This window comes from Athene noctua, chromosome Z (assembly GCF_965140245.1).
Source record: "Athene noctua chromosome Z, bAthNoc1.hap1.1, whole genome shotgun sequence".
NCBI classification, from domain to species: Eukaryota; Metazoa; Chordata; class Aves; order Strigiformes; family Strigidae; genus Athene; species Athene noctua.
The window spans coordinates 31,343,748-31,368,282 of record NC_134077.1 but is presented as its reverse complement, the minus strand read 5'-3'; the positions used below and the strand labels follow the sequence as shown (position 1 = coordinate 31,368,282).

General features: G+C 42.5%; 1 protein-coding gene across 1 annotated transcript in view; it reads right to left on the bottom strand.

Moving 5' to 3' along the window:
* The window catches only part of PRDM6 (PR/SET domain 6), a 72,903-nt gene extending 48,897 nt beyond the window's left edge, over positions 1–24,006 (bottom strand). The window contains exons 1-2 of the mRNA XM_074932528.1: positions 23,481–24,006; positions 13,927–14,234 (exon numbers count right to left, since the gene is read on the bottom strand). Of these exons, the coding sequence (XP_074788629.1) occupies positions 13,927–14,234; positions 23,481–24,006 (834 nt within the window). The remainder of the gene's footprint in view (positions 1–13,926; positions 14,235–23,480) is intronic.
* Positions 24,007–24,535: the final 529 nt, after the last annotated feature.

Genomic DNA, 24,535 nt, shown 5'->3' with positions numbered 1-24,535 from the left:
CTTTTTAAAGAGTCAAAGTAAGGCACCTGCCTCTTCTAGTAAGATATTATTATGTTTAAGTACTGCAAAACATAATTACACTTTCTTCTGAGAGGCATTTTGTCTAACTTCAGCTTCTAGCCATGGTATTTTGTCCATCCCATTTCATCCACTTGACGAGAAATGCCCGTCTGCCATGTTTTTGGTTCTTTCTATTTGTAGGTGTCCATACAAAGAAGTCAAATCAAAACTCTTCTGTAATTAAGACAATATATTCAGCTCCATTAATAATTCCATTCAAATGTGCTTTTTTTCCAGAAGGTGATCACCTCCACAGTCACCTTGCACTTTCTTCTCTTTTCCCACAGTTCTTTGGTTGTCAGCTCTATACACAAGGTAACTCTTCACAGGTATTTCAGACACACGATAGTATTAATTTTTTACAACTTATAGCTACAGTAACCTTTCTGCTGGAGAGATAAATGCCATAACACCCATGGGCCTTTCCAACAGACTCCTCCAGGATAGAAAATTTAAGAGACTGATGTATGAATTTAAAATATTTGTCCTCTTTGAAACTCCTACCATTTTTGTTTTTCTGGAATGGAGAGTAACATTGGAGTCTTCTTATTCACTAGCAAGTACCATCACCATGAAACATAGAATGAAAAGACCTAAAAAATCATGCAACCTAACACTGGAACAAAGCTCAGGAGTCCTGATCTTGGAAGCCCCTCCATGCTTTCTGTAAGCTCTTCGACACCACCTGTTCCAAATAGAGTTGAAGGGAGTAAATGAAAGCTCAGAATCATGCAGTGACATTGCTTACAGCACCTAGGCCTCCATTTGTGCTATTTATAGCTGTCATGCAAGAGATTACCCAGCTGATCATAGTAAAGCATAGCAGTTTGTTTTGTTTTGTTTTGTTTAAATCGTGAAGTTTAGTTACTAGAGTTTTCAAGTCATTAATATGAAACTATTCAATCATATGACTTGTGAGAAGTTTTAGCAAATGTTGGTACTGACTTGGCTTGTGTGTATGCGCAAAACTGCCCTATTATAAAGCACATGTATGTAAGACCTTCTCTGGTATTTGCAATTGTACAGTTTGCTCATGATTGTCTTGGAGCTACTAAGAAGCCCTGTCAGTATTACTGCTAGGATAAAGCACCTGGAGTCAAAGTGGAAGCCTATCTTGTCTTTACTTTTTCAGAAAATCTAGTAAGGTGTTGGTCAAATAGTCACAAAAATCTTCCCCAGCAGGCACAGGATAAAGCCATGTCAGAAGGCACAGATATCCAGCTCATGCTAATCATAACAAACACTGTCTAGGCACAATCCAATTTCAGCCCATAAGACAATTAACCTTGCTAGGACTCGTTCCCTTGCAGACACACTCCCACATGGCTTCCAGTCTGCAGCAGGCTTCTGTCTGGTCAGTTTAGACCACAGACATAGCAACCTTGTGCTCAGTTGTACCTGTCCATGGTCCATCCTTGTAGACACTAGGAAATCTGATACCGCATATCATATTTCCTAGTGCAGTGCTAAGGACACACTAAAAGATCTCTAAGAAAAGCTTTGCAAGCTCAAGAATATTTAGAAAGCTACCTTCTGTAGCACTTGCAAGTTTTTGAAAACTTAAACTAGATAAAATATTTAAATTGATCAACAAAAGAGTGGGAAAAATCCAGGGCAGAAAACCATAAAATCATGAGGGAGAAAATTATTAGTTCCAAATGCTATAATTTCTTAATGTTTTGCTTGTGAATTTCCATGGGATATCCACAACTCATCATTAGATAGTGCCAGCTCTAAAACTGAATGATAGATCAGCACTGTAATGCTCATGAGACAAATCTAGGCTGGTTTGTGAGAGAGTGGTAAAATTACCTGTAATCTTTGAGAACAAAGAGAAAGAATGGCGGTAATCTTCTGCAAGACTCATAGTCTGAGAGAGCCTTGGCTCTTTCTCCAAACTCATTGGCACTATATTGCCTTACTGTCCTATTCTCCATCTCCTTCAAACACATTGTTTTTGCAGCCTGCATCTGTCTATTGCCCCAATTTTCTCTATGATCTAAAGGTCTGTTTTTTCAGCCTCCACAGATACATGAATTTGCTGAGGAAAAGTGGAAGATAAGATATCCGGCTCTCTGATTTTATGGTGAGACCTTCAAAGAGTATAAAGGAGGGAGAAATTAAGTCAGACTTTCAGTCTGTGCCAATCTGATCCTTGATTGCTGCACTACATAGTCTTTCTTACATAGAAATTTCTCAGTGTTACTCCTTTTACCAGGTAACTTAATATCAAGTTGCAATGACTAACTGTAGCATTATTTAAATAAAGCAATGGAATTAACTATCAAAATACTAATGTACATCCAGTCCAGCTTTGCCTGTAACAAAGAAAACATTTTTTCCACAGTTAATGTGGGATGATAGATAGAACTAGAAATGGATGGTCCCAACAGCAAATTTACTGCTAATTCTCCAAATATATTAAATGGCCTTCCACACAGAAAGGAAATGCCAGCAAGTTTGCCCATGTTGTAGAAAGCACTGAGACAAATCCATACCTTTTCAGAAATCACAAAAAGCAATTTTTACAGTAATAAATAATAAAAAAAAGAATTAAATAAAAAATAAAAATAAAAGTTAAACGTAATAAAAAAGAAAAAAGATACAAATTATAAAACAAAAGTAAGAAAAGGTAAAAAATAGTAAAACAAACTCCACAGTGGTCCGTACCTTCACTAGGTTGGCTCTAGTCATAAATTATTGCCAAGACATGGAATTGCCTTGGCTTAACTCTCACAGTAGCTGGCTGTTTTCTCCATGGATGCAGCAGCAATTTTAAATTCTTGATGTTTCTCATCCCTTAAAACAGATGATGTGAAAGACAAATGTGACAGAGAAAGGAGCATTTTTCCTGAACTACCCATCAACCAGTGTCTGGGTGCAGTATGGGAGCAGTGTGCTGCTCAGCTTCAGAAAGGAGAGAAGGCCTTGTGCAAATTTCTTCAGTGGCCATCACTGTGATTTCAAATTATGATTGATAGCATCCTGAGAGACATTGTTAGCTATTTCTGATGATAAATATAGCCACCACAACATGCAGTCCATAGAGTGGGAATGAATAGCATAAAGTATATAGTATGTGGATCTGTAAGATTTCAGAAGAGGTAAGTATGGAATACTTATGGATACAAACTCAGAATGAAGGATTAAACAGATTGACACTACAATGTCCTTAAAGTGATCCAACATGACAGCTGTTATATCTTTAAAAAAGAAGCCATCTGATTTGGCTTGGCAGCAAACAATGAAATTGAACACAAATTAGCCTTTCAAAAGTAAAGGAAAAATCTATTTCAAACAATGAAGTAAAGCTTCTGCAATACTACTGCCTCTGGGACATGTCACTCAGGTAATTAGGGCATAAAAATTAACATCTTATTAAATAAACAAAAACCCACAAAGGTTAAGAAAAGAGACAGACAAATGTGGCCTTCAGAAGAAAGGGAAGCTGCAGACCTCAGCCTGACCCTCGGCCATCTTTTGTTGGGAATGGCAGACCCCAAGGTCAAATAGCTACTCAGCCAGAGTTACCGTCTGAGCCCACCCAAGCTCAGACAGATAGCCTGCTCTAATGTGTGTTCCGCCGTATGGTGGGCTAGAGATACCCCTGAGCCCAGGCCATGCCATTTCTCGTGGAGAACTCTCATGTTGGAAATTCACCAAATCCCTAGACTGGGGATGCAATAGGTACTATTCTGGGGGAAAAAAAAAAAAGCAAGCAAGTTAATATTTCTAAAAAACTACATTTTATCCTAAGTATCCTTGTGATCCTGGTTTGATCAGAAGAGAAAAGAGAATAAAATTCAGATGACACAACATTGATGAAAATATTTGAACATCAATGCGGTACCCATTTTCTTCCTAAATGTCCAAAATAAGTGTGTAGTCTAAGGAAATGTCAATGTTCATCTTCCCCTTGGTTATCTTTGTGATAAAATTGCATCAGAAATTGAGCTTCCTAAAGTCCTTACCTGAGATTCTGAAATGTGTTGTAAGGTTTATAGCAAATGAAACTCTACTGTGTTGGTATATGAACAATAGAAGAGGTTCAGCTGGGTGAAAAGTTTTGGTCCCAACACAGAAACAAGACCTCAGTTTCTCAGGACACACCTCTCACCAGCAAAATGCCAGAGCCAGGGTACAGTACTCAGCAATCTGCAGGTTTGGGACCATGAAAAGAGAACACCACCGAAAACACAGCTGAGGTTTTAGCTTTGTACACTTCAACAACTGCCCCAAAGGGTTACAGAAGCTTTAAGTGAAATTTGTAAGTTGGTGTAACTTTTTGCACATTTCTGTGAGAGGTCGTCAGAAACTAATCTGAAACCTCCACCTTTCTGCACGAAAAAACATCTTGTTAAGAATAATATCAGTTTTTCTTAAGTATTCTATTTTTACATTAGTTGCAAAGAAACATTTATTTTTATTAAATGTTAGTGACCATTCCTGAACTTTCCAAATGCATGCCATCTAGACACCTAACCAATCTATACACCAGTTTTCCTGCTCTAAAATGGAGAATGGCCCTGTGTCATGAATGAGGATCAAAATTTTTTAAAAGTTGGTTGTTTTTTTGTTTTTTTTTTTTTCCAGCAAATGTCAAATTCTGCTCAGAAAGTTTGCTCCGAAAGACAACTCTTTTTTTTTTAGAGGTGGACAAATGTCCCCTTGCTACCACAGCTGTCACTGAAATCTTGCTGGTCACAATAAAATTAACACAAACCCAGAGCTCAGAAAAACTTCACATCTCCAATTGGAAATGAACATGTACTTTATTAGCAACTATCAAAAGAATATACCTGAGTCCTTCCTATTTTTCTCTGAGTAAATGTGCATCTCTTTCATCTCTTTTTACTGGAGCAATGGAAATGGGGAGACAATTTGAGCCAACTTAAAATAGAAACAGCAATAGAATAAAATATAGAAAATAGAACACTTTTTAAAAATTCTTTTTACCTCAGTGGTAAGCTCTTTTTGTAAAATGGTGGTCTAAAAATAGTATCACTCACCAATCTGTACTCCTATAAAAGTTCCTTTGACAGATTGATAAAAACTAATACCCTACTTTCCTCGGTGAAGCTGACCTGGCATCAGGCAAAAACTACATACAAACCATTTAAAAAAAATTAATACTGACCTTTACACAACTAGAAGATAAGCCTAGGTAAAACAGTGAACCCTACATTTGCTTATTTAATTTGCTTTATACATGACACTTCACTTAATGCAGATTTTTTTTTTTTCCAGTTTAGGACTGTAACGAATACTGACCATTACTTTATTTCCAAATTCAGGGCTCTGTTACAGGTGAACAATATGAAGAACAGAGCCTTCATATGGCCTCTATTTCAGTAGGAGGTTTTTGTACTCATCAAAAAACCACTTTTCTCTACTTTGTAGTTCCACAGATGAAATGAAAACATCTTTCGAAATGCCCGGGGTCACTAAATTTGCTTGCTTATACACCAGTAGGTCTCTACGCAGAAAGTACCAGGTTGAATTACTGTTAAAATATGGAATTGTTTATATACCTCTTGCTAAATCCAGGCAACAAATATGTAATGTAGTACAAACAATAAATTTGTGTCACAGATTTTTTATAAGATACCAAAAAAAATGTTTTTCTTTGATGCTAATATTTATCTAACTAAATACAATGCAACACTACACAGTCACTGGCAATGCAGTCCTCCCTTTCTTCACAGTAAAATATTATCTTTAGGTCAAACTAATGCATTTGTACAAGGGTATCTTTACGTTAACTGCATGTTACTCTTGTTGTATCACAGTAGCAGACAATATACAGGTGGATCTGTGGTTCTGAAAGAACGATTGGTCTATCTCGGAAAAAAATGGATTTAAGAATTGTGATTAAAGTGATACTGTGCTATTCAGTCATGCCTGAAGACCTCATTAAATCAAAGTTCCTAGTGACATCAATGGCTATCTTGTCTGAGAAAAGACTAACAATTGCAGGATATTAGTCCTGGAAGCTCATGAACTCCATGAGGCCTACCACAAATTAGCTTGCTTCCAGTTATAACTGGACCTCACCTACAGTTTGCAAAAAGAATCTCCTATAATCACCTGCATTTTAAGGTTTAGCATTTATAGGTTTTTACTGTATATATTGTTTATTTTCACACAAGTAGAAAGCACTGTAGTTTTGTGGTTGGTGGCTAACATTTCGTGGCTTTATTGTATTTGTTTTAATATAGGAAAACTTCTAGAATGTATTTGCTTTGTGACATAATGTCTTTATTATGTCTTGCAGAAATAATTGACCCAAATCTAGTTACTATACACTATATCTATTGGTTAATTAGAACTTTAAGATATAACAAATAAAACACATTATTGACTTCTAAATCCTCAATCAAATAAATATTCACAGCTGCAATTTGCCAAAATTATTTACCTTTCAATAATGGATCACAAAGAGAATATGCACTACAGACTCAAGTGAATGCCTTGGCCGCCACAAACAAATTACGACACAAGAAAAAAATAAGTGTTCTGGCTATCATTACAGTCTATAAATAGCTGATGTAGTCCTTTAAAGATGTGTGATCTTCTACTTTACTAGACTTTTTCAGTGCATAATTGACCTTGAGATGGAGAATAACCTCGTAGTAGAGTAGCTTTTCTTTTAGGGAACAATGAGTATAGATATAAGAGGATGTGCCTGTTGTCAATGATCATTGCTGAAATCTGCCTATACCACACTGGGACAATCAATTTTGTAAATGATTGCAATAATCAAGGAAATTGCCTAATTTATAAATCCTGGCATACAGCATTTTAATGGATTCCTACATTTTAATGCTGATGCTTTCAAAGCCAAATGAATTGTTGTCCAAGCTGTCACTACACAAAATGATAAAAACATTCAGTCTTGTGGGTAACTACATCTCATGGATATTCAGACCATCAGGCACATAATCACTCATTAGTGAATTCTGTGATAGTTTGCAGTTACAAGTCAACAGCAAAAAGACACAGTTTCCTTATGAAAAAGCCTCTGGAACCGAGGACTAAAAATAATTGAGTATTACTGAACTAATACATTAAAGAATTTCCTAGCCTTCTTTGTCCCGGTAAGACAGTATACTGTTTTACTTTTCTTCTTTTTTCCCTGATATATAAAAAGAATAATCTGATTTCTATAACTAAGAGGCAGGTGCAACAACTTTTTGACCATGAATCACATGAGTACAGGCACCATTCGTATGGAAGAAGAACAAATGAAATGCTTGGTTCCATGGCTGTTGCTGGTGGGGAATTGTGCCTAATCGTCTCTTCAACTTGCTCTCCACTGTTAAGCTGGTTCTACAGACATCGTTATACATGGATTGCTATTCTCAGTTAAACCTTAAGCAATTGATTTCAGCCAATAGTGGGCTGCCAGTACTTTACTTACTGCTCAATCTCACTAACCTGACATTTATGGTGTACTGATTGGCCTCTGTCAGTAGTGGTGGTTGTAAATTCACTTTGAAATGCTTTGTGTTAACAGCCTTCAACTAGGCTCTGAGACGAGTACGAGCAGGCAAGCTGACAATTGCTCGACCTCCTGCCCTTATTACAGTGAGTGAATCAGGCTTTGAGCCATTAGGCTGGAGCCCAAGGCCTACACAAAAAGGATTGACATGACTAAAGGTCAACCTCTGTCACACATGTGTAACAATTTGGATAATGGAATTCTGTAACTTATCTGAAAAAGGTGCCAAACGAGTGTAAAGAAAGTAAAGCCTGGTCTGAATTTCCCAGCTTTTATGTTAAGGGGTTACTTAAAAGTCTGCGTTTTAAAGTCCATGCATGTCTGATGCCATGAAACTTTGGGGACCAAAGTGCATAAAGCAGTGATTGAGACAGCTCTACAAAATATTGACCATCACTGCACCTGATACGTGTATGCTCCAGTTTCAGTTTATCAAATCTAGAACCAATGTATTATGGGCATCAGGTATGCAACACATTTTGGATATCCATATATCTCATTAAAATACTGCCTTTATTCACCCACTTTGTATCAAAAGTCAATAGAAATAATTCACTGTTAATGGTATCATAAATTAAGAGTAACTTCAGGCCTTACAAACTAGATTTCATCCAACAATGGAAATTGCTTTTACTAACTAATAAAAAAGAAAGGTCAAGTGTTTCTAATATTGGTGATTGGATCACTTTTGAGCAATATGGAAAGGTAGTGGTCAAATAAGGGCAGAAATGAGCTTTTATATTTATTGTGTTCCATTTCAGTATTTTTTGCATATTATATAATAAAATCTCCAAGGTGAGATTACATGTCATGGAAAAACAGACAGTCCCTGCATGATCTGGCAACTTAGAAATTTTTTTTTTTTTTTCTGAGAATAGCATATGTTCGAACACATGCATGTTCTATGCAGTCCACGGAATTATTGTTTTCAGTAGCATTGTTGAGATTCTGGGGCCATAACCAACTCCCCACCAAAGTTTATTCCAAACTTCACCTTGTTAAATAAGCAGAGAATCAGTCCCCGTCCCAAATATCTTGTTGCATGTGTGCTTAGGCTTATTTATCTGCTCAGGCATAAAATCGATACCTGGTGTACATGGAATAATCATACCAAAGACTCAGAGATACATGAAGATAAGGTGTGAAGAAATCTTATAATAATCACAGAGTTTCTAAAAGAAAGATCCAGGTTTAGTTTAGCTTTTCTAAGAACAAGAATTATCAAACACAAAACGCCTTTTGTATTTGAGATCAAAATAACTTTAAATTGACCCTAAATAAGGAATCTATAACTTAGAAAAGTTATCTGGAAAAATGTGATACAGAAATATTAATAAAGCCAGTTGCTTTATAGCAGCTTAGTGCAATTTTCTTCTAAGGTACATAATTAAAGAAGCTGTGTTGCTCAATGTGCTCTTACTAAACTTCAGCTTAGCAAGCTACTGAAGAGAACATTAGGGATATTTCCAGGAGGCACTCTGTGAACTTCAAATTCATATAAAAATAAAAAGTATTGTGCTTTTTTGTAGAAAATAAATCCAAGGGTGGTACACAATACAAAATCCTCAGAAAAGGCAAAACAAGAGAATGGCACCAGCTGTTACTCTGCATAATTTAAGATATAATAGTAATATAACTAAGGGTTTTTTTCAAGACAAAATTATTTGAATTTCATGAACATGACATATTTGAAACAGGGCTGACAAGCAGTCTAGAATACTAGATGATGGATTGCTGAGAAACATAATTTTCACTTTAATAGAACTACAGCATGCACATAATTCTATCCCCCAGTGTTTTGCTATAACAGCGAATTTAGTCCAAAACTACAGCCTTGAGAATCTGAATACAAATCTATCACCATAACTGGAATGAGTGTTTCATTTGAAAGGTAAGGATTCTCTCTGCATATTAATTTGTACAGAAATGTACAGTACTGCTGCATAGACTCTGGCCAGCATGTGTCCCAGCAAAATGCCTGTTCTTCGTCCAGATGAAGTCAAAGGCAATGTTTTATTTTACTTCAGTTGAGGCACGAAAAGGCCAATAAGGACCCAAATGGTACTTTATTAAAGTGACATCCACACTTCCTAGTAGTGCCAATTAATCCTGTCCATTTAAGGGGAAAATCAGTAACACAGGTTTAACATTTTGGAATTACTAATGGATGCCATGTTATATGTACATTTTGCTCATCCCTGTAAAAAAACCCTAACATATAAAAAAACATTTCTTCCAGAAAAGCAAAACTTAAATTAAGTCAAGTTAGAAAAAAGTGAGATAATATATTTGACATTATTGGGCTATTCAAAGAAAGAAAAATCTATTTGACCTCTGACGAAAAGAAATCAGGAAAGACAGCAATCTGGTTTTCAGGTGAATGAAGAAAAGCAAACTCTAAGATTCTATCCTTTGACATATCTGTCAGTAAAAGTTTCTTCATCTAAACTCCATTTGCAAGGGAAAAGGCCATTTACAATTTAGCTGTTTCCAGAATCACACAGAACCAAAGTTTGGAGCCTGAAAAACTTTGACTACTAAAATCCATAAGCCTTTCTAAACTTCTGTATTTTATTCTAATAGAATTTAAGAGTATATCATATACATTCCGTAAGTCAACTCTTATTAAATTTTGATGTTAAACAGAAAGGGGAAACCATGTGTAACCAGATTAATTTATCTCCAGGGAGTAAGGACACATTAATAATTGAGATAATGTTTTCATATATGTTGGAATCAAATGTGCCTTTTCACTTCTTCATTAGAAAACACATTAGGGGAAAATTATCTCATTCTCATCAGTAAGACCTAATTGCTGAGAAAGTCTCTGTTTTCTTTGTAATAACAAAAGGATTGTTCTCATTACTTCAAAATGGAAAAAAAAAAAAAAAGATAAAAAAGATCTGAAATATTATCAAGCAGTGCTGGAATAAATGCCTGTATTACCAAAGAGAGTGTTTACTTAATACACCCAGTCCTGTTTTTGTTTTAAACAAATCAGAGTTTATTGTATTTTTATAAAATACAAGCAAACTCTGGATTGGATAGAAGTGGGCCAAAGGGGAAAAAAAAGAACTACAGCTGAATATGACTAATATTTTTGGCTTTCTGAAGGGCTGATCTTTCTGTAAGTTATAAAAAATTATCTTGGCTGATTGTGAGAGAACTCTATAATTTCTCATGAACACCCATAGGTGTCAAGGCCTGTTGTGAGGTAATGGAATGGTATGTAATTTACTCTGAATCTCTCTACATTATGCTGTATGGATTACATACAAAGCAAACATTGAGTGCATGGTGGGAACACTTGTGCAGACAGACTGAAGCATATTTCCATAGCATTGAACTATACATCAAATGCAGTGCTTCTGATGTTTCCCACAACAAAGACAATTAAAAAAGCGCCACCAAATCAGTAACTATGCTTAAGTCTTTGCAACAGCCCTTCTATTTAGCTGATGTACACTGAAAACAACAAACAGTATGTATCAACTTTACTTTGCAGTGCTGAGAGAAAAAAAAACATTAGAATGCAATTTACAGTACTAAGAAAAAGACATTCTCTCTGTAAGGTCCATCAAGACCTAATGCTGAATAAGTGATCTGTGGACATATTTGTATTCACAGCTATCTTGAAAAGATCAGTGGGACAATTAACTAAAGCCACAACTTTATAAAGGGACAATGATGAGACATTCCTTTAATGTTAACAGTGATTTAATCCACACTCCGATACCATGCAGACTAAAATACAGATTATTCAGATACATACTTTCAATTGATTTATTGCCATAGGTCAGCCTTGTAAAATCACACACACTTTCTAAGTACTTTCTTTTGCTATACTTCTTCTTTATTAAATATTGGTTCTCTGATAGATAAAACATACCAAATTGAAAGACAGAACAAATGAGAAACAGCCAAAACTTTTTGCTAGAGCTTAGACTATGCAATTCTTTGCTAGCAATTTTTGCCATTAACAAAATAATCCGAGACTGTGAGCTGCCCACAATACCTCCCCCAAAAAACCCAAGTTTACTTATTATTTTTAAGATAATTCACTTAAAATACACACACTCATTTTGCTAGCCAACAGGAAATCTGTGTTGTGTGTTAAGAACAGAAGAGCAAACCCACACAAAAACTCAGCTGACAGCCATCAGTGGCTTGAATCTGGAACATATATCTATACTATTTCTTATTTTTACTTAACATGTTTTGATTCTTTGCTTTTGGCTTTCCCCCCAACAACTATCCTTTTTTTCATTGCTGCAAAACAATTTTCGTGTTAATCTGAAATTAGACTAAAAAATTCTTGTCTATTTAAAAAAGGTACTATCAATATTTACAATTTAACTTGCATAAATCTGATTCATAATAATTTTTTTAAAATAATATTGTAAATACTTAAGGATAATGTAAAATTCTCTATTTATTTTAGCTAAATTTTAATGTTTTATGTAATTTGACAATCTGGAAATCTTATTTATTTCATTATGTTATATTCTGTTAATTAGCACAGTCTAAACCACAAACTGCCTCTTAACAATGCAAATAAAGTCTCCAACATCATTATAGAGTGTTCCATAAAAAAATATTTTATTAATAACATATCCCAAAATGATCTCATTATAATCACTGGGCTTTGGTAGGCACAGATTTAAGTCTGATTATTAATATCTGATATACAAGAGAAATTCCATCCCCACTGAAGTCAGCAACAAAACTCTGAATGATTGCAAGTCATCCAGTTTTACTGAGCACATTTAGGTGTGTTCTGAGGCTGATCTTTTACTCTTTAATTTGAAAATCTCCCACTTCCCACAATGACTCTTTGGGGTAAATACTTTGAGACAAAAATGCTTTGAGACAAAAATGTGTTATTTATTATTTGTTTGCATATAGGAAACGCATAGGAGCTCCTACTCATAGAAGGAAGTCACACATATTAGGTAGTATCCAGAAATAGAACATAATGATTAAAAGACCCGAGGCTCTGACAACCTAAACATTCACAGGTTTTCTGTGAACAAGTGCTATACACATCTTGGCTCCATAACACCAAATATCTTTTAAAAATCCTTTAACTTTTACTGTATACCCACTGAAGACAGCAAAAGCACTCTTTGCATCTTCATGGTCTCGTCAGGATTCTAACCAGCAAGCACACCCCCTTATATTCTAAAGATTTGGATTTGGTCTAGATGAGTAAATGTCACTTGCAGATGTGCGGGCACGTTTCTACTGACTCTCCTGAGCAGTTAGTCTTGAGGTGAGAAGAAGCTGCATCTACTGAGGACTAAGCAGAACTAAGAAATTACACTTTTCAACATAAATCAAATAAGAAATTATTGGCAAAATACTAGGCTGTTTCTGGAGATAAGAAGTACTGACACACAAAAGTATTATATGTGTTCCTTATTAATTATCAAGTCTATGTGTAAAATGAGCATATACTGTCTTTTCCTTCTAAATCAACACAAGATGCTCTGGCAGCATCTGCGTACAAACTATACCTAAGCACAGAACTCCAGTGCTTCACTGGAGAAAACGTACATGGGTCATGAACAGTAACAGCCATGGATGTCCCTGTACAGCCAAAGGAATACAATGACTGGTTTATAATCTGTTTTGCCAAAGCACAGTCAGTGTTTATCGCAAAATAAACCAAACTATCACAGTCTGAATGTTTCATATCAATTATCAGTTACCCTTTCTAAGATGGTGACAAATACAAAAAAATAATATCTTCAGAGAACTGAAAGTGGCTTTCACACAAAAACACTTGAAAGCATCATTAGAGGAATGCATGGTCAGTGCAGGACCAGAGTTGAACTAAATTGTGAACAAGCACTAATAGCTTCACTGTGCAAATAGCAGGGTGGTAGAACGGGCTCCCGCACTTGCTTCAACAGCTTTTGTGGACTGTCTGTAGGACACAGTGATGGTGCAATATGCAATCTCAACCCACATGTTCTGCTCAGACTAAGATGATATAGCTGGTACTGTGCCCTGAGAGCTCCATCAGCTCTTGTTACTCTGGTCAAAATATGAAGAGCACGTTGTGTTGTAACCTTCAGTCTTCTCTGGCCATGTCTCTCAATTCTGCATTACAGCACCTGTAACAATCTGCTCTTTCTATTAAAACCAATTGGAGCTTTGAGGTGTCCACTGGTTTTCTGGCTACCTCCAGTGCAGCTAGGCTTTTGCTTGCACAGGCTACATTTTCAAATCTGCTGGGTCAGCTTACGGAAATTGTGGGTTTTTTTTACATCTAGTGAACCATGTTAGTACTACGTACAATTACACTCAATGTCTCTTTCAAAATCATCAAATCTGACAAGGAAAGAAAGTTGGTAACTTACTTCCCAGAGATGCTGAGTGTTCCTGATGGCTCCTGCTTGAACCTTCTCCGGCAAGAGCAGGATTCCCTGGAAGGGCCCAATCCAGGTGCCCTGCTGGATCCGCTGCGCCGCACAAATGCCGTAGGCCAGGCCAGGCACTGTGCTAGTGCACAGGCACACCTCCCGGGGCAGGTCCCGGAGCCACTCCGGGATCTCGGGCGGCGGGGCTGCTGCGGCAGCGCTGCTGGTGCCCACCAGACGGCGCAGGGAGTGGAGGGGCCCGTGCATGGGGCACTCGCCATTGCGATTATCGGCACACATGTCACATCCTGTGGGGCAAAGGGGGAAAACCACTATCAATGCGGTGCTGCTGGCCACCACCATGATCACTGCCACGGGCAAGAACATGCAGATCCCTCTACCCTTCCTATTATTTCATGGCAGCTCAGCACCCATCCCCACTGTCTGCTTCTGCATGTTGCTGAGGATGGTTTTCCTAATCTCAGCAAAGAAATCCCAAAGGCTGAGCAGAAACCCTGCAGACTTTTTGCAAGCCCGGTGTGTTCACAGACCTGCCAAGACTCATTTATTTTAACACAGTTTTTAAGGTTCTTTTTTTTTTTTTGCTAGTATAAATAGCACATTTAAAACGTTTCAGTGAGACATTTTAAAACACAGTCATAACGCCTTAGAAGTCCCCCTCATTTGCCTTACCACAGCTCAGCCTAAGGATTTAATTGAAACGGGATTTAACTTCATCCTTATTTTAAATGAATATTTGCTCTACTTTTCACATTAAAGTCTGTTCATGCCTTCCTGTTTAGAAAATAAAATAGCAGAACCTCATGAATGACAGATGGGAGCGTGCATGGAAATTTGCTCTCTTATAGCTGAATCTAATTTTTATATTGAAATTATGCAGCAAATATTACTGATTCATAGCACACATTTGAAAATTTTTTATTGAATGGGAATGCATGTTCTTTGCCTGCTACGTGTAGCTGAGGCTAATAACAAAACCAGCATGTCTGGTTTTGTGAGTAACTGCCATGAAAAAGACCAGTTTGTAAAAACGTTAATTTCCCTAATAGTTCTTAATAACCAATTATGTTTCTCTATTTTGGGAAGAGCCTGCTGTGATTCTTCTTTTTTGAGAAAAAAAAATTTTGATTGAATGTTTCCACTGCACACCATTGCACATGCCATGAGTGTACAACTTCCAGGAATCTATTTCATGCTTTAGGAAATCCATTTCTCTGGAGGTATGTTGAGTTAACATAACAATAAATCTATTGAAATAGGTTACCGTCTTCTGCATATTTCACTTTTGTAGCACAGTAAAAGTTTTCATTTAAATTCATTCCAGAAATACAAAGGAAAAAACACAACTATGTCATAGTAGAAGTCCTGTCTTTCCCCTAATACTTTTCTACAACCTACATCCATTCTTATAAAAATAAAGCACAGTTTTCACTACAGAAGCAGGAGCTTCTTGGTCTAACCCACAGATTTAGACTTGCTAGATTGCCTGTAACCACAGTTTCAATCCTCCGGGGGACTGACTCAGCTGTTCTTCTTTCCGAGGTGGTTATAGTATGTATTATGCAGGCCTCTTTCCTACAGAGCCTTCGAAGGAAAACGTTCAGTAAAAGCTGCTAAAGGATAACAAAAGCTGCATTTTCAATATGGCCTCTATTTGCATTCTCCAACTTTAGACACACTAAGTACTGTTTCCTGTTGTCCTCATTTAAATTGCACCATACAAAAATGACGCCTTCAGCAATACGAAAATATTTGAAAGTTACACGTGAAAGCTAATTTCCCTCAAAATCATTACACCTTCGAGTGTTGAAGGAAATGCATGCGTCCCTACTTGGTGCTCGTCTGTGCAAGTACTCCACCCGTGACATCGATTACAGATTTTAGCAGAAAGCAAGCCAGCCAGCCCTGCGATGGGCGTCACTCTGATGGGTGCCCCAGCGGAAGGTGGCCGGCGTGCGCAGGTCGCCCCTCACCATCCCTTGCATGCCGCGCCGGGGCAGGAGGGCCGGAGGGGGGGGTCCCTTGCCGGCACCGCCGCGCAGTGGGAGGGCCGCGAAGAACAAAGCCCCCTAGTGGGAACCGTGCTTAGATTGGCCCAGAAAATGCCTTTTGGCTGGCGGGTTAAAATCCGCCCTTAACAATATAATCCCTGTCGCAGAATGACTCTTTTGCTGGGTTAAGCCGCAATTGCAGAGGAGTTTTGCTCGCTCAGCCACATAAATTAGAGGTGGCTAGAGGATAAGATTTGCAGGACCCCAGGGAAAAGGTTTCTGGCTAGTCCTGAGAGAAGATTATTATGCAGCAGATATTCCTACAGCCATTCCCAGACATGATGAATAAAAGGCAGCAAGTACATGCCGAGGGTATTTTGTTGTTGTTGTTTTTTCCATATCTAGTTTGGAAAATGAGGTATCACCACAACATATTTTCTTTCCTCTTCAAAACCAGTTATCAAGAAACCCTGTGGTTTTGACATATTCAGAGATTTCAGGGCCTTCACTGGAGTCTGGCATTGGAAATCAGAAGGGAAAGGACCTCACATAGGAAAAAAGAAAAATAAAAAACAAGCCCAAATGGGGCAGCATGTGAGTATGCTTTAAACAAATCCAGCATCTTACCGTGCAAGCTATGAAGAAAACATCTGAGGGGAAAACTGAGGGCTTAAAGAGAGGATGTCTAACATGATGTTAATTAGCACCCAGGGCAGGCCCTTGAATCCAACCTGTTTGCACTTTTTGCCTGTCCTCTAGAAGCATAACTCTCCTCCCTAATACCTGATTATTAATGACTCTTAGAGACACAGTGCCTCTGTAGCAACTTACTTAAACATGCTACAGCATTTTCATGACTCCAGCCAGGCAATTTCAGTGTCGATTTCCTGCATCCTGCCACCATATATATGCATAAATTTTCATGCATACAGCTTTTAGTACCTGCCTAGAACAAGGATTTCTTCATTTTGTCCTGACAATATGTGCGCGTGAGTGTGGACAAATCATTTTATTTCTACCTCTTCAAGCAAAAGAAATGAAGAAATTGAGAAGAGGTATAAATGAACCCTGTGTCACTGTCATTTACTTTTACAGAAAGTCACACATGGTGATATTTATTTTCCACAATCCAAAACCACTGGTAAGGTCTTAATGCTTGGCAGCAGCAGTATCTGATCTCCTGCTGTGTTCCTTTCCTTTTGTCCTGCCAAAGCTGAAAATTTGGAAAATGGGACATCTTCTGAAACTGTTTTGGCTTATGGCATGTTGATGAGAGGCAAGGGGTCTATCTTTAATACTAAGCAATTGTACAAATAATTTTTTTTAAATGCCTCATAAATGTTATAAGGAGTGGAAGCCCTACTAGACGTATTTTACCAGGCCTTGAGTAAAAATTTACCATGCATCTTTTCCTGTTCTGTGACTAACTTTCATGTAATGATACATGGAAGGCTTTGACAGAAGCACACTTTCAGTAATGTTATACCAACCCCTTTAAAGATAGTCACTGTAAAGTAATGGGTTCCTCTGCCTCAGAAGACAAGGGAAGGAAGTTCTTAATATCAGATAGGGGGGAAAAGCAAGAATTTCAAGACCTGCATACTACCCTGCCTCACAGAAAAGATCAATGGCATCATCTTCACGGATACTGTCAAGTAGGGTGTTAATACGATGCACCAACTTGCTTAATACGTGGAAAAGAGGAGGGGGTTGACAGGGAGAGTGGACTATGGTCCACTGATATCACTGGATTCTCCAAACTAGAAAGCAAGTATTAAGAACCACACAGGTGCAGGAGGTTCATATAAAGGGGACGTGGTGGGACAAATGTGAGCTTTCCAGAGGACTGCCACGCAGAGTAACAAGGAGAGACATACTGTGCCCTTCCTCTTATTTTGGCCTCAGAGAGCAGCTGTGTGAGTACAGGACTCATCAAAGGACTGCTGAAATTAATACTTCCACTGGCTGTAATAGAATCAATCAAGCCCCAAATCAAGAAGAAGCGAGAAATGTGAGAAAATTGAGGGATGTGCTGAAAATTAAAAAAGCAAGGAAGAGTACAGCCAGAGCAGAGTGTCCCCTGATAAAATCAGGAGATTTAGAAGATAAGGTCAGTGGGAATGTTCTGTTGCAGGCCCAGATGCAGCCAGACTCTTTGGAAGGAGATCAGTTTCTCACTTTATACCTTCATGATCTATAGATGGGAGGATTAAGGCAAGGAAGAAGTGAGGGAAAAAAAAAAAAAAAAAAAAAAAAAAAAAAAAGAACCAAAAAACAACCAACCCAAAACCAAACCTATTTCCTAGTGGAGCTGTTTGGTATGGCTCTTTTGGGAGGAGTGCAATATGTTATCGTTTATCTGCCTCCATAAAAATGAACACAGTGTAATGCCAGTACTGTAACTCCATGTGAGTATCCTTAAAAGTACTAAACCCAAGCAAAAGCGAGAGGACATGCCATTGCCCCCAAAATATGATTCTAAACACTCTCCAACCTAAATAACACTACTACTGCATATTTTAAAGGAAATCTGAGAGGAGAAAGCATGTCAGTGAAAGGTAGGGTCCAACATAGTGTTTTAACCAGCAAACCAGCTGTAACAATAAATGAAAGAAATACATTTTTGTCTCGGCAATAATATGCTTCAAAGGTGCAGTTATACTGGATACCTGCAGTTTGCTGGTATTAAAGAAGGGTGGCCTCTGACCCGCTGCTTCATAATTCACCACAAACATGCAGGTATCCAGTGTAACTGGCCATCATTTCACACGGTATTACTCACTTGCGAGTATAAATCACTGCGGCTGGGCCCCGGTGCCCAGCTAGGAGGGAGGGTGGGCTGGGTGAGACAATACGCGTTCGTTTCCTGAGGGCCGGAGCTTTCCTGGGGATCACAGGTTCCTCGGGCCTCAGTTTCCTCATCGACGAGCTGGCATCAACCTCCCTTGGCGAAATTAACCGCCGTTTCTCGCAGACTGCCCGACCTGAGGCAGGCGTTCGGGGGAACGAGAGACATATGCACTCCCTACCTCGGGCCCCGCTTGCTCGTTCGTTCGCGTGTCCTCGACCCGCGCGGCAGCGAGTGGGGCCGAGCCCAGCCTGCCGCCCCGGGGGCAGGGTCGCGGCGGGGGCTGCGAGCGGCCGCCGCCGGGCGGCGACCCACGGCCGGCACCGACTCCCGGCCGCCCCCGCCCGGCTCTGCCTGACCCTTCCCGGCCCGACCCCCTCCTCGGGCTTCTACCCCCTCGCCTCGCCCGGCCTCGCCTCGCCCGGCCTCGCCTCCCCGCTCTGCCCGGGCCGAGCCGCCGCCGCGGCGCGGGGGAGGCGCAGCGGAGCCGCCGCCGCGCCCCGCCGGGCCGTTGCTCCCGCACCGGCGCAGGGGCCGCCGCGGGGTCCGAGCCCCCGGCCGGGGGGTCAGGCCCGCCCCGCGACAGCTCCTCCAAGGAAGACGGTGTGAGAGGGCCCGCCTGGGCGCCGCGGGGCGGGACGGGGGTTCGGGGAGACCGCCCCACTTGCGGAGCCGCTTTCGGGATATTTCTGCGGGGCGGGTGGGGGGCGGGCTGGAAGAGGTGGATTTGATTTTCTCTGCCTTCGATTGAAGGTATGAATGAATTAAATTTCCGCGTCAGGTATGAGAAGGGTAGGAGAATATTGCGTGTAGATAAACCTTGCCACCCCCTGCCCCTGAGAGACCCCCATATACAATGTAGAGATGATGAATAGGTTCTGGGAGAGGAGATCGAAGTTCAGTCCGCACCGGCTCCACTCTCTCCTACAAAACTATAGGGCAATTAATTGTGGCTTGTCCCCTCATCCTTCATCTCCTGGTGGCACATATCGATGGAGATTACTGCTGATGGACCATTTTATCACCCTAAATAAACAGTCACCACCTTCTCTAACCTCAATCTAATGTATGGCTATCTGCTATGTTTAAGGGTGCTGGGTAACTAATGATGTAAAATAGCTAAATCATACGGGTTACCAGCAGCCTAGAGAAAAAAAATCAAAATATTCTCCACACCGATCCACTTCACAACATGTTATATATACACTGTGTCCCTGTAAATTGAATGGGAAGAGGCGTGCAAACTGCTTGCTTGTGTGACACTTTAGTTTTACACAGCATATTTATTACAGTGGCAGGTTGGCGCTTTCGAGTGAAGGTAAGACGCGTCGCGGACTTCGCACTGCGAAAGCCTCTCCCCAGCGGCGAGGGGCAAAGCCTACACGAGAGCAAGCGGGTCCCGCGCCCCTCAAACTCACCCTAGGAGATCTCCTCCTCGCCGAGCAAGCGCCCCTCCCCCAGCGCCCAGAAATACCCTCATCTTTCCAGGTTCGGAGCTAGGAAGAAACCGGTCCCCCGCCGCCTGCCACATTATCAGGGCTTTAGCGTAATCCCCTTTACTTCACTGGGAGTAAAGACTGCAGGGTCCTAACCACGGATTTGTTTCTCCGTCGCGTATCACCTCGCACCCCGCCCCCAACGAAACCCCTTTCAATTTAAAACCGTTACATACAGACACCTAATCCACAGCTCCTTGGCGGCCCTCGCCCCTCCCTCTCCCAAAATCGCGCCGCATTCATTGATACTCGTCGATCGAGACGTGTGTCTACGGGGAACCCGCCGCCCAGCCCTCTTCCCGCGGCGGCCGCCCGGCGCCGTGCCGGGCCGGGCGCTGGGGAGCCGGGCCTAGCGGGGCGGCGGAAAGCCGGGACCGACGCAGCCTCTCGGGCTTTCCCGGCGCGGAGGCGGCAGCGGCCGCTGGGCGGCCCGGGGCGCGGGGAGGTTCGCGGACACCTCTCCCGAGCGGGTGAACCCGCCCCGGGGAGCGGCGAGGACGCGGCTTGTCCCGGAGAACAAGGGGATGCTCGGGGGTGAGGGGTGGGTATTCGGGAAAGAAGGGGAGACGGGGCACTCCCTTGGTTTGCTCAGGCGGTGCGTCTGAATTAGAACTCGAGAAACAGCGGCAGCCGGGGGCCTGCCGCCAACCCCAAACCGGCAGGCTGCAGCCGGGCAAGGCCGAGGCGGCGTCCCTGAGCCCCGCGCTCGGGAAGGGATCGGGCCCCGCGGGGGGGGGCGCCTGCGCCAGGCCGGGGAGAACCCCCTTGCTCGCAAGGCTCCCGTTCGTCCGCCTCGGGTTTTCGGTAGGCTGTCCGAAGCTAGAAGTGCAGCAAGCACGTATAACTCAGACTAAAGTCGATCGATCCTCGCCTCACCCGCAACCCCGATCTCCTTTCCCTCAGGCGGGCACCTCCGGGGCAGAACGGCGAGCGAGGGATGGAGTCAAAGCGGATGAAAGACCCGTCTGCCCGCGGACTCCTTGCGTGACCCCCGAGACACTCCGAGAGCCGCGCAAGGGGAGCCAGGCCGGTGCCCTGCAGCTTCCTTGGCGGCGCCCCTGACCGTGCGAGTGAGCGGAATGCGTAGCACGGAACCGACGGCAATTCCCGTACTCCTTCTTCACTTAGAGTTCGCTTTTTTTTAAAAAAAAAAACAAAAACAAAAACAAAAACAAAAACGAGTTGCCCAAAGCGAATGCACCTGGTCCCAGAAGGTTGAAACACTCGGATTAAAAGTTTTGCTCGGAGACGACTAATAACCGCTGGAGCGAAAGTCGCCTCGTAAACAAATTCAGTGTTTCACACTTTTTACACGTTTCTGAAAGAAGAAGAAAAAAAAAAAAAAAAAAAAAAAAAAAAGGGAGAGACTGTGCAGACAGCACCCTGCCCCATCCTTCAGACGGTGGGCGCTGCCCCGTCCGGGCCGGACGCGATTCACAAGCCTACTTTCTGCAAGCGACCCGTTCGCTTTCTCGACGTCACCTTCAATATCGCGGTTGGGAAGATTCGCCTGAGACTCTGCAGCGTGCTATTATTCCACTCACTCCTTAAAAATACTCCCCCACCCCCCAGCCCCGAATCGCTTTTTAATCTTCCTTTCTCTTTTTAAAACCTTTAGCTTGTAGATTTACAGAGCTCCTCCGTGAAGTAAAACATGTATTGTCTGAACGGTTCGGATGGAGATTAAAAGTGCATTTCAGATTCCATTAAGTGCATGTAATTTACGAGATCACGCTTTCTGCACACAAGAGTAGAAAATACACTAACACATTTCACTGCAGGGTAAAACTAAGCATGAGGGAGTCGCTCAAAACAAAGTCGGTATCCAATAGAGAAATATTTGCAGTGTTAAGAAAGGGGGGAAAGTCCCCACCAACTCAGAGTCAACTTTCCTCTCGCTCTCACTGTACGTACAGTGATCAAGGCTATGCTAGCATTCACTCAGTTTAGTTAATACACAACAGAGTTTCGTGGAGACTTTCAAAACAAACTGCGCATCTGAAATGAAATTAAACGAATCTGCATTTTACTTGGGTGTGTGCTTACGAATCGCTGGTTTGGCGTATTGTCTGTCTGTTCAACAGCCTTCCTTAAATAGACATTTTGGGGGGAGGAGGAAGGACCACAAAACCAAAGAATTTTAAGAAAACTTATGACAAGAGAGGGTGTTTGAAGCAATGTGAAAAAATGCACACGCTAAAGCCATTTTCCAGTGTTTTAACAGGGACAGATCTGTGTGCTCTGAATGTTAGTAATAAATCTGATGAATTAATATAGTTCATCTAGTTATTTTCACCCCGGGAATTTCCTTGGTTGTGCAGTATGGACAGATACAGGAACAACAATCAGGCAGAACCAATTTCTAAAATCACAAACTTGTAGTCGACACAGATGTTTAATAATAGGGGCGCCTTCCTCCCGCCCCCCCCCCCCCGAAAAAAGAAACAAACACAAAACCCCCCCAAAAAACAACAACAAAAAAACCCAAACAAACCACCAAACCTTCTGTAATTGGCAACAGCAGTATTAAACGTATTCTAAACACCAAGTCCTAAGTGAATTCTGACACTCAAGCAGACGACCTTTTTCGTCTGGAAAACTAGCTTTTCTTATTCAATGACTATGTCATGCTTTTCCGTGGGGGTAAAAACTAAACCCAGCGAGGTGCTAACGAGGTCTGCAAGGAAAACTGTACTCCGAGATAAGAGGGAGGAAAACTTTGCCCTAGTCCTTCTGATGAAAACTGCAACTTTTCCCCTGCCCAGTTCGGAGGAGTAATTGATTTCTGGCTATTCGGCGAAGCCCGGGCTTTCCAGGCAGCCAGAGCGAGACAAGAAAATCGAGAAAGGACCAGATCTATAGGAAGTTGCTCCGAACCATTTCTGAATCCATTTTCCTAAGCAGCACCCCGCGATAAATATACTCCCACACCAACCTTCCCGGTGAAGTGTGCCTTCCGGGCTAGGACCTGGGGCTCCGACAAGAAAAGCTATTACCGAGGGGTTACCTCAAACGCACTGGGAACAATGCAAAAGCAGCTCAAGGAAGGAAAGGGCAGGGCGGAGGATGCTCCTCATGGAGAGAGAGGTGCAGGCACCGACTGCAGTCCCGTCGCTCAGAGCGTCCCTAGGCTGGCCCGGTGCGAGAAGGGGCGGAGGATGGGGGGCCAGGGACTGCGAGAAGGGGCACGATACGTACGGTTGTTGGGGTCACTGGTGTGCTGATTCAAGGGGATGATCTCCATGCGCTGCTGCCCGTACAGGTAGTAGTCCAGCTCCTCGGCCGTGCACCGGAACCGAGCGGCAGCGCGCTCGCCGCATTTGCTGCCGCCGCTACCGGCCCCGCACAAGTCCTTGCCCTGCAGGGGAGCGGACGCTCCCCCGGCCGGGGGCTCGGAGCTCTGCAACGGTCCAAAGACCGGGAGCTGGGTCACAGGCAGGGAGGTGAGCCCGGCCAGGGAAGCGGCCGCCGCGGCGACGCAGGAGGAGGTGGACGAGGAAGACGGAGTGGACGAGGAAGAGGAGGAAGAGGCGGAGGAGAGGGAGGCAGGGCGCTGGCGAAGGCTGTCAGCCGGAGGCTCGGCTCTCTCGGGCGGCTGGAGCTGGGCGAGAGCCCCGCTGCTCTTGAGCTGGCTGCTCTGCGGGAAAAGCTGCTGCCAGTGCTGCAGGTAGGCGGGATCCACCTTCAGGAACGCGGATCCGCCGGGGTCGCCGGGCTTCAGCATTGCGCTGCCTGTGGAGCGGAGAGGAAGGGGACAGCAGACGTGAGACCCCCACCCCGCCCCGGCCGGGCCGCCCCGACCCTGCGGCGCTCTTCACGGGAGACACTCCACGGTGGGACACACCGGCCCACGCGCGGGCTTCCCGCGCCGGCTCTCCGGGATAGGCGGCGGGAACGTCTCCGTCCCGCTCCCCTGCCCCTGCCAGGCTCGGCAGAAGAAAACCTCGTCCCGAAGAGCCCCGGGGCAGACACGCGAGAAACGCGCTGGCCGGGGAGACAAGGCTTTCTTTGCCCGCCGTCTCCCCCCGGGCGCGGACAGGACGAAAGCGGCGGCGGGCAGACAGTCGGCCGCCCCAAAAGGCGCACGGCCCACCCCGTCCCAGGCGCACGCAGAGCCTTTCCCTTTCATTCCCTTCCCTGTCTCCTCGGGAGCAAGTGGCTCCCAAAGTTGACAACTGGGACGAGGAGGGGGGAAACTTCAGCCCCATGCACACGAGCGCGCGTCCTCTCTCTCCAGCAGCTGCTGCTTCCCA